The sequence below is a fragment of the Pantherophis guttatus genome, chromosome 3 (genome assembly GCF_059756535.1).
Source record: "Pantherophis guttatus breed Tessera chromosome 3, ASM5975653v1, whole genome shotgun sequence".
In the NCBI taxonomy this organism is placed as follows: Eukaryota; Metazoa; Chordata; class Lepidosauria; order Squamata; family Colubridae; genus Pantherophis; species Pantherophis guttatus.
In genome coordinates, this window is record NC_142065.1 from 88,708,953 (window position 1) to 88,719,803 (window position 10,851).

General features: G+C 41.7%; 1 protein-coding gene across 1 annotated transcript in view; it reads right to left on the bottom strand.

The window, feature by feature from the left end:
- COL11A1 (collagen type XI alpha 1 chain) overlaps positions 1-10,842 on the bottom strand; it is a 274,990-nt gene extending 264,148 nt beyond the window's left edge. Inside the window, exon 1 of the mRNA XM_060690063.2 lies at positions 10,052-10,842. Within this exon, the coding sequence (XP_060546046.2) occupies positions 10,052-10,172 (121 nt within the window). The 5' untranslated portion in view covers positions 10,173-10,842. The remainder of the gene's footprint in view (positions 1-10,051) is intronic.
- Between the last annotated feature and the right edge of the window lie 9 nt (positions 10,843-10,851).

Here is a 10,851-nt window from a genome sequence, read left to right on the forward strand (position 1 = left end):
ATTATTCAGTGGAAGCAAATTAATTCAGCTCTGTCAATACAAATAGCTAGTCCCGTGCCCAAATTCCTTCTGCACATTTTTTTACTCAACATCCTTCAACTTGGTGGAAAGAATTTCATTCTGATTCCAAGAATACAATTTTAAAATTGTATTGAGTAGTGAGCAGAATTCTTGCACTTACTTTAGCCAGTCTTTGAGAATATTAAGGCTAGGCCCAAACTGTAAAAAGGTCCTTTGATGTGATAATGTTTTGATTATTTCCCAATAGTCATAACTTCAAATAGAGACCTGCTAAGCCATTGAATCAAATTAGATGGTTTCATAGCACTTTCCTTTTGGAAAGAAAATTTTGGGATTTTGGTAGGCACTATACCATGTTGCAACTTCATTTTTACACATGGAGAATGCTGAGAGGGTGGGTTGAGTAGTGTGATGGGTTACATAAATAGCCATCTTATTAATTTTATCTTCACATTAAATACTTTTGAAGAGGCAGCATCTACAAGGATCTTATCCATTTCCTTAGCTCTCAGAAATTTTAATGTGGCCTGAGAGTTTATGTTGTTCTTTTGTGCTAATGGGATGTTATATTTCTACGCTGGTCTTGAAGATGAGTTCCAGGCTGTCTAATCCAGTCTAAACCCTTGGATCAAACCTTATTTCCAAATTTTGGAATGAGTGAACAGATGTCTGGTGAAGAACTAAACATTTAATCTCTTAAGAATAGACAGGATGGGGATAGAAGCAACAGTCTGGATGATGGGGTTTTTTTTCCTATGCTTATTTCTGTAAAATTGTATATTTCATTGCAAGCTGCTTCTGCCGTCTCTGCAAACTAATTAGGAGTATTGCCAGCAAGCCTCAATCTTGACACTACTCTCTCGTTAGGTGAGGCCACTTAGCAGCCAACTATGCTAACTCTCCTGGCAAGCGTGGTGATTGCAAGCAGCAAAACTATACCACCCTGTTGTGTGTTGACTTCTCCCCACAGGCTGAATTGGAAACAGACATATAGGCAAACAAGACTATAGAAACTTCTGATTTCTTGCAGGAAAACTAAGAAGCCATTACCGAAGAAATGTCAGTGATTGCTGTATATCAAATGCAAATTCTATTTATACTACAATCAATGTTCAAGATGTTTGTTCCTCTTTCTCCTGCCTGCTCCATATAATGAGCTTGAGGTGACTGTCATATGGGGGGGGGGGAGAGGAAAGGTTCCATCTGTTTCTTGTTTTACCAATGGCAGAATTGAATCAGTGTTTCTTCTTGGTTGTACAATATAAGAGCTAGTTCTTATTCTCAAAGAAGAACTCAATGGTCAACCTTTTGATTCTTGCCAGAAGAGGCTAAACCAGCCAGCTTCATACTATATGGAAGCCAGTGATAAGAAGGACCTTTTCAGGAGGAGCCAAATATTTTGGTTGTCCAAAAAATTAAGTGGTCTTCTCATTCACATTCCCAACCTCATTTTTAAAAAACTATTTTATTGAGTTTAGCAACAAAATCTTGGGATGTTAATTGGCCATAAATGGGTGCTTGGGAGCTGTTTGTGGGTTACTCTCTTCTGCTTAATGTGTTGATGTATCCAGATGTTTAATTGGGATTCAACAAACCACAACCTACCATGATATGTGAATCATGTAAATGGATGTGCTTGAGTGCCATCTGGTTCCTTTGTGTACAGCAATCATTTTGACAGTTTAACAACTGTAATAAAGATGGCACTAATGCAAATACTGAGCAATTGCACCCACTGCCATGACAGCATCACAGTGGTTACACATGATATGCCAAGATGCCATCACACAAATGCTGCCATTATGTCTTTGCATTCTGACATCTGACACAAGTGTGTGGAAGTCTTGCCATATGTGTGATGGCATCCAAGTCTGGAAACCAGAGTCTCCTGAAGAAGGAAATACATAGGTCGTTCACCTTTATTTGAATACAATATAGAGATTTAGGTTATGTTAATCTTGATTTGGGAGATCATTTGGCGACTTGGATTCAATTCTGTAAATTTCTGAAACTTAACAATTTTGTATCTTAATAACCTGCACAAGATCAGTTAACTTTAATTTCTTGTCCTGAGTGCATTATTTTGGCTTCTTCCAGAATCCCAACTTTCTCACACAAAGGTTTCTTTAAAAAGAAAAGAACACTCTTACACACTAGTTTATTCTAAAATCACCGTTACCAGATTATCCTAGGCCAACAGCCTTGCAATATTAACTTGTATAGTTTGCAAAGCTTACTGTTTTCTTTCTGAAATGATGCCTTAATCTGACAGCTGGTAATACACTTTTCTGTGTTGGTTCAGAAGTAATGAATGGGTGATTTGTGGCTTTGGAGCTGTGGTATCTTCATTCCAAAAGACTAAATGTTTTTTTTTCTTCCCAGGAACCATTTCTTTCTCCAAAGCATAAGAGATGCCTTCTGCTTTCATTTAGTTTACTTGGACTCAACAAGTAAGTTAACAAATGGTTAATTTTTTTTTCTTCCATAAAGGAAGCAGGAAAGTATGGTGAGAAAAAGAGCAAACTTCTTAAAGTTTGCTGGTAAAAAAATCCAGTGTTTTAGTTATACAAAATTAAACAGAAGATGTGACAAATATAATTATCCTAGTAGACTTTTGTTATTATTATACTTACAGCAATATTGTAATAAATAGTTCATTTTCTGGAGGGTGGGGTGGGGGTAGTTTTCTATATTAAAACAGACCAAATGGTCACAGAGCAGGAAAAAAATGTCCCCTGACATGACATCAGCACAGTGGACAGAAATTAGACATGCCAAGGAGAACTGTAGAGATTTATTAAAGGGTCCTCCATAATAAATAATATTCCGTGCCCTCAAGACCCTGATGTTCCAACAGGCAGGGCTAAACATACGAACATGTGAATGATTTTTTAAATGTTATCTAATTCTGGGTTTTATTTAATTGACCAAACTAAGTAATAATTTTAATTAGCAATTTTATGAAATGTTTGTGTGTCTATATTTTTCTTGACTGTACACCGCCTTGAGTCCTACGGGAGAAAGGCGGTATAGAAATATAATATAATAATAATAATAATAAATAAATAAATAATAATATATCAATTAGTTCAGAGGTCTTCAAACTTGGCAGCTTTAAGACTTGTGGCCTTCAACTCCCAGCTGTGCTGGCTGGAGAATTCTGGGAGCTGAAGTCCACAAGTCTTAAAGCTGCCAAGTTTGAAGACCTCTGAATTAGATGTTGAGTGGAAAATGAACATGGGGTTTAGATTATATTTTTTAAAAAGTTGCTTCTGGTCGCATCCCAGCTGTTGGCCATCATCTGTTCTGAGATTTGAGTTGACCCAGCCTTCACACTATCCTTATCTTGGCTGCAGGAGATGTTTCCTCTTTTCATTGACTGTCTCTGAGAACTCGGGCCCTAAATTCCTAAGGCAACATTAAGTTGCCTTTTCCTCTGTAGAAATATTCCCAATACACAGAGCATTTGAAAGCAGGAGTGGTGGCAAATGGGACGCATAGAGACAGAACCAACACATATTGCCCAGTCTTCTCTCTGCCCCTTTTGGATTGTATGGAAACTAACAACTTATAAAAAGTGATTATTTGCAGGTACTCCTCATTTAATGACTGACACATTTAGTGGCCAAAATTACAACCATGATGAAAAAAGTAACTTTGTGACCACACCTCGCATTTATAATTTTCATAAATCTGTAAAACAAAGGAAAGCTGGAGTAAGATTGTAAGCAAAGTTGCTGTTTCATTTATCAACTATTTCCCTTAATGACTGAATTTCTGGTCCCAATTGTGATTACTAAACAAGAATTACCTGTATTTTATTTTTGGAGTTAGTATGGCTGTTCAGAATTCATAGTTGGGATTTAAAAAAACAAACAAACCAGTGGGACAAAAAAGAAGAGTTTAATGTTTGATGTATCAAAATTGAAATATATGGAACATCCCAAACTGCTTCTAGCATCTCAAGATGAAGGTAAATTCTTATGTCCTAACAACTTCCCTGATCCTTTTTACCAGCAATGCCAAAAGCTCAACTTGGGATCTTCTACATGTAAAACTGAGCAACCTAATACTAAGCCATGAAGTATAGCATAGTATCGCAATAGCATTTACGCTTATATACCGTCCCATAGTGGTTCAGAACATTTTTTGGGTGGTTTACAATGTAAGCCTCATTTGCATATTTTCCCCAACAATCTGGGTTCTCATTTTGCTGACCTTGGAAGGATGGAAGGCTGAGTCAACCTTGAGTCCCGTCAGGATCGAACTCCAGGCTGTGGGCCAGCAATACTGCCCTTTAACCACTGTGCCACCTGGAATGGGATTTTTTGTCTCCTACCCTTGGCCGCGCCTCCTTCTCCCCCAGCGTTCCTCCTCAGGCAATTCTCCTCTGACTTTTCTCCTTGACTGACATGCCCCCATTCATTTGCCCTGGGCAATGGGCCACGGCCCCTCCGTCCCACATGCTTCAGTGCAACAGATTCACTGAAGGAAGATCGGTCCTGGGTTTTTCGCTGCCCAGGACAGTTAGCCACCAACCAATCAGCTAGCTGCCAATAAATACCTTTAGGAAAGCCAAACGATTGTTAGGAGAAGGAACGGGAGGGGGTGGAAACTGCCAATTCTCCTTTGGTGAATAGGCCACGCCGAAGCGCATGGGACAGAAAGGCCGTGGTCCATTGCCCAGGGTGAATGAATGGGGGAATATCAGCTGAGGAGAAAAGTCAGAGGAGAATCGCCTGAGGGGGAACACTGGGGGAGAAGGAGTCAAGCCTAGCCTACCTAGCCAAGGATAGGAGACGAAAAGTCCTAGACCCGTGCCATCAGGGCTCCCGGTATTCTCAAACAATGGTACTTAAATATTTATTTACTGATTTCATCAAAGCAATGCTTTCTGTTATTTATTAGAAGGGCTGTGCATACTTCAAAACCAATTTGCAAAAAGGACTTCACGCGAACGGGAGCACAACTCTCTCCTGTTCATTACAGCAGGCATATTCTTTCAGGTTCCTGTCCAGAAAGGTGCTGCTCTCAATTTGCTCCAAAGCAGGTCTTCAAAAGCATTTCCAGAGTGGGCATAGACCTCTTTATTACATTCAAAGTTTGCTTCCAGACCCTCCTTCTTTGAGCCTCATTCCCAGGCCCTTTTAATCGTTTACTGCAACAGTCCACTTGTGACGCCAGCAAACAGGCCATATTTCATCTTATGACCTCAAATGCATTCAATGATCCTTTTAATCCCAAATTTCTAGTTCTCTAGAGAACATCAAACAAGCAAGAGATATCTAGGATAATGAAAGACATCCCTGTTCTTCAATCGTCGTCTTCTCAGCAGACAAGTTTACAGACACAGATCTAAGATTAAAACTGCTTAAGATAAAAACATGCACATTTCTTCCATGTTGCAGAAAGGGGAAAGGTCTGTTCTGAGATTTTTTTTAAAAAAATATGTAAGTTAGCAACAAAATAGGAAGCCATTTCTTAGAAGGAGTGGCTTAGCAGTGAGGGAAGAAAAATCTACCTTCCTTTCCTTACAGGGTTCAGTATCCCACCCCCGGCCGCCTCCTCTCACCTCCTTGTAAAGGACAAGTAAAGAACTGCAGGACTTAGACAACATACCAGGCATATTTTTGTGTCAGTTGCCAGACCAGAAAGAGAGAGAGAGAAAAAGATATTAGTGTTTGGCCACTGAAAAGGTTTTTCAGACTGGACCTTGGTTCTTTTCACTGCCAAAGTTAACGATGTACAATGAAGAGATTGGGATCGTATTACTCTCTAATCCATGGGATTCAAAGCCATGTCTGTGGGTGGAACTAAATAGAATTTATTTCAGATTTCTCCCCATAGTTTCCTAATTTGATCATCTTTCCTAACTCAGTAGATAAGATTCTAGGAATTCTGCCTAACCTGCTTTGAATGGTATCTGAGAAACAGGTAAAATATTAATGTCATCTGAAAAGAATAATTTTTTGGTAACTATAACAAACAAAATCGATCAGCACATGCTACCTCAATGTTTCTATTGTAAAGTTCACTGAAGGCTGTCTTTTAGAAATTCCTCACTAAATTTAAATCTGCTAACCCATTGAACAATACGCCTTAATAAAACTGTTGTTTTATTCATCTACTAGACTAGAGCAATGCTGAATAAAGTAGCCTATTCATGCATCCTTGGCAACTGATTTCATATTACAAAAATAATCCACAAAAAAATCTGTTAGAATAAGCTGCTTTTCCAAAAAAAGATGACAAAGTACATCAAATGTGTTTACATATAGCAGCTTTTTCATGTAAATAAAGCAATGCTCTTTCTTTCTTTCTTTCTTTCTTTCTTTCTTTCTTTCTTTCCTCTCTCTCTCTCTTTCTTTCCCTTTATTAGCTTTATAAATAACTCAAGGCAGCAAACATATCTAATGCTATTTCCTCCTGCTACCCAACAAGGGTCCAGACCAGAGTTCTGAAATATATATGAATTTCCAAAACATTCCTTGAATGGGAATTCATGTATGGTATCATCATCAACCTCTCACATCATTCATTACAATATGTTGCAGAGATTTGTCTAAATCATCTCAGTTTTATAGCCTTGCATACCCTTCACTCACATAAAGCCAGTGCCACTTATTCAATAGAGTTGCATTCACATTAATATCACATTGCATATGTGCAATTATATTTATACGTTAATTTAGAAATTTTTGCAGATTCAGCAGAGCTTATTCAAGGTATAAGATTAAAATAATTGGGATTTAGTAACTTTTTAAAGAAAACTCATTAGACTTGCTTGGAAAACTGTTTTTTAAGTAAAATACTGCACTGTCATTTTAATATTAGAACTAATTTACATTCATTTTTAAAGTAATATCTTTAGAATATCTAGAGGCTATTTTACCTTGGCTTTATTTAAATAAATTGTGTGTATTGCATTGTTATTTTCCAGTGTTCTTCTACCACTGCATGGGAGAGAGTTTATATCTATTTTACATCTTGGAGGTCTTGCTAACCACAACAAAGGGAAAAGTAAAAGAATGCAACTTTTAACCTATGCCTTTCGGAAATGCCAAATGAGCTCTCTCTCTCCCACTTAATTTTAATGCCTGCTAAAATGATCAAAAGTTTGACTGTACTTCAAACAGTTACCACTGTTCAGGAAAGAACTTGAGGACTTTTCTGGGAAAAGAAACAAAGAACAGCATGTCTGCAGATTTCTTTTTGGCATTCTAGGGGGAAAAAAGGCAGATATTAGGAGGCGATGCAGGGATTTGTCAAAAGTGTGATTTCTTAATCACTCTGTCAAATTGTCATCAGACAGCAGCATTCCAATATATGTCTACCCAGAGGGCAGTTTCATCAAAACATTCTCTCATATTGCATACTTTAGTGAATTACAACCCTAGAAGGATCAACACCACACAGCAAAACTGCCTATGTCCAATCATCTGAACAGCACTGGGAGAACAGCAAGATTCACTCCTTTTGAAAAAAACGAAAAATACTGCTTAGCCTTTGATTTTCCAGGAAAGAGGTGCAGAGCAAACCAAACCAGTTGGTCAGGGAGAGAAATCTCCAAATCATATTTGGATCTTTGGAAGAAAGGAACGTTAAGAAAACAGTAGCTGTATTTTTCCCCTCACACATCCCTACTCTGAAAGCTTTTCTTGGCACCAAGCAAGAAAATAGTAATCCTACCCCTGCCTCTGAGCTGAAAGTGTGGCTTGACTTCTGTGCCCACAGCTTTATTTCAGAGCAGGCCAGCAGGGGGCAGATAGACAGGCTGAGGTGACTGACAGGTCCAGTCCAAGAGGTGAGCAGGAACCCAGAGGGTGAACGGGACCTTTCAGGAAGCATCTTTCTCCTCTCCTTGGCACTTAACAGTTGAGCCAATGAAAAGAAACATCCAATTCAGAAAAGCAAGAAGTACTTTTAAAGGGAAAATTGTTTCAATGGAGTTAGAGTCCTCATATTACCATATGAGGCTTTGAGATGTAAAAGAGGAAGGGAAAGGAAGGGAAGGGAAGGGAAAGGAAGGGAAGGGAAGAAGGAAAGAAGGAAGGAAGGAAGGAAGGAAGGAAGGAAGGAAGGAAAAAGAAGGAAGGAAGGAAAGAGAAAGAAAGAAAAAAGGAAAAAGGAAGAAAAAAGAAAGAGAGAGAAAGAAAGAAGAAAGGAAGGAAGGAAGGAAAGAAAGAAAAAAGGAAGGAAGGAAAGGAAGGAAGGAAGGAAGAAAAAGGAAGAAAGAAAGAAAAAGGAAGGAAGGAAGGAAGGAAGGAAGGAAGGAAGGAAGGAAGGAAGGAAGGAAGGAAGGAAGGAAAGGACATACACTATACAATAACTTCAACAGATTTCACTGGACAGAAGAAGTTAACAAAGAATGTAGCCATAAGGCAAATCTGTGGAGAATAGAAGGAAGGGATATAAGCAAATTGCTATAATACCAGACTTGGGGAAAGCCCCTCTAATTTCCCAGGAAACCTCCCCATCATGGATTCCAGGTATCGGGTTTAGAACTCATTCAGCTTATTATAAATGGGACTGTGTCAGTATATTCTCCCAATATGCCCCTTCCAATAAGGAAAAATAGTCTCATTATGTCACCCTCCCCTTGAGTCCTTCTCTCTCTCTCTCTCTCTCTCTCTCTCTCTGTGTGTGTGTGTGTGTGTCTGTCTCTCTCTCTCTCTCTCTCTCTCTCTCTCTCTCTCTCTCTCTCTCTCTCTCCTTTCAATGGTCTTCTTAGTAAGATTCAACATCTGCAGCTCCAGAAACTGCAGATTAACACATGCCCACCTATGGGACCATTCATTCCATTCTGCTCCTTCTGCCAAAGATGCACCTAAGGGGAGGGGGAAGGGAGGAGTTTCCTGCTCCTCTGTGCATTGCCCTCCTGTTTCAGCTTTGCCACGTAAGCTGGCTAGAGTCAATGGGGACTTTGGGACAAGCAACCAGAGAGTGGGGGCAGGTAAGGTAATATTTGAGATGGGTTAAACCCTCGGGCTCTCTGAATGTGAATATCTTAGTTTCTTCTGAAGTCTTCTTGTCCGCTACCCACTACACACCTGATGAGCATCTCTGCATCACTCAAAAGTTCTCAAGCAAGTCAAAGACAGATCAAGCAAAGGATTATCCAGACATTTCAGAATCCAAGCTAGAAAGAGCTCTGGGTCAATTTGAAATAATTCCCTTTTTTTTTAAAAAAAAAAAAAGCCTGTGGATTTTGTAGTCATACTGTGGTCCATCTGTGTAAGTCAACCAAGCCTTCCCCTCCAACCCTCCCTTCTTTTCTTCACTTTGGCCAAACGTGTATGTGAATTCACTCAGTTTAATCATCTCAACAAGTTCAAGCAAGGGGGTGATGGGAGGGAATTTGCACAAGCCATCTCTTTACCGGTTTCAAAAGTGGCCGACCACCCCAAAAAGTAGGAGGGGGGGTTGCTCAAAAGGTTCCTTGCCGTCTTCTCGAGTTTCAGATCTTTCCATTACTGCATTCAGCAACCCACCTCCTTTCCCATTCTCGCTTTGCCCCAACAGCGCTTTTAAAACTGGGCGGAGACGGTATTTGAGACTCCCGGACCGATCCTATCTATGGATTTCTGTCGAGAAATAAAACTTGACTGAATTTAGTTGGACGAGCAGAACTGGGGAGAATCCGGATCTCCTTCGGTTCTCTTCCTAGCATCCTTCCAATACGCTGAAGTCAAGGAGCTCCTAATTCGAATTTAAGGATCAGCCGGGGGCTCCAGTGACGGCTCAATCAACAAGGGAGAAAAAAAAAAAATTCCTTGGAGCATACACAGAGTGCTCCCCAACCCAATCAGCGAGCAGATCCCAGAGTCAACACACACACACACAATTCATTTCAGGGAGTTTGATCAGGGAGAGAAGCAAGTTCGATCCCCGTCTCACTTGCTAGGGTCACCTTAGAAATCAGGGGCTGTGTGACCTGCCCTGATGTCGCCTCACCCCCAGTCCCATCTCTTCTAGCCGGGGATTAAGGGTGTGTGTATATGGGGGGGGGGTGTCCTCTTGGCTCTCTTACCTCCTCGGACTTCCGCAGCTTGGAACAGAAGCGCCGCCGAGACGAGAAGAGCGGGGAAAGCCGAGTCCCAGAACCGCCGTTTCGTTTTCCACCTGGTGGACCACTGCCGACTCCTCTCCATGGTTCGCCCAAACACCGGGCGCGCCAAGGGCGACCCACCCACCCTCGCCGGGGCCCCCACTTCGCCCGCACCGCTTCTCTCTCCTCCCGGCTCGCCCGACGCGGCCGCTTCTGTCCCGCTTGTATTCCAAGAGACGCTCGGCCTCGACTCCCTTAGGGACCCATCGAGAACTCAAGGGCAACTAGGTTAAAAAAAAACACAAGGAAAGATCCGCTCCCGGGAAAAGTGCCGGCTGAGGAGGTGGGCTGAGTGGGTGGAAGGGCGACTTCGGATCGGCGCTGCCGCTTCGTGGGGGTCTAAACAGCGCCCGGATCCGGCCTTTCCGATTCGCCTCTCCAGCCCGAAAGGAGGAGAGGGGCTTCAATCCGTACCCGAGGAGCGCAGCATCTCCACTAAAGGCTGCATCCCACGAAGGGGGCTGGCCAAGAGGCGCACCGGGAAAGCGGCCGCGGTAGCGAAGAGCGAGCGAGAAAGGCGGGCGGGAGGACGGGCGGCCCCCTCCTCCTCCTCCTCCTCCTCCTCCCCCGCCCTCCCATTCTATTCCCCCCCCCACCTCCTCCTCCTCCTCCTCCTCCTCCTCCTCTCACCCTCTAGGGGAGTCTAAAATTGACAGGGAGGATGCCGGGCACAAACCAATGGGAAGTTTCCTTCCAACTCGAAAGCCACGCCTGTCGCCCGC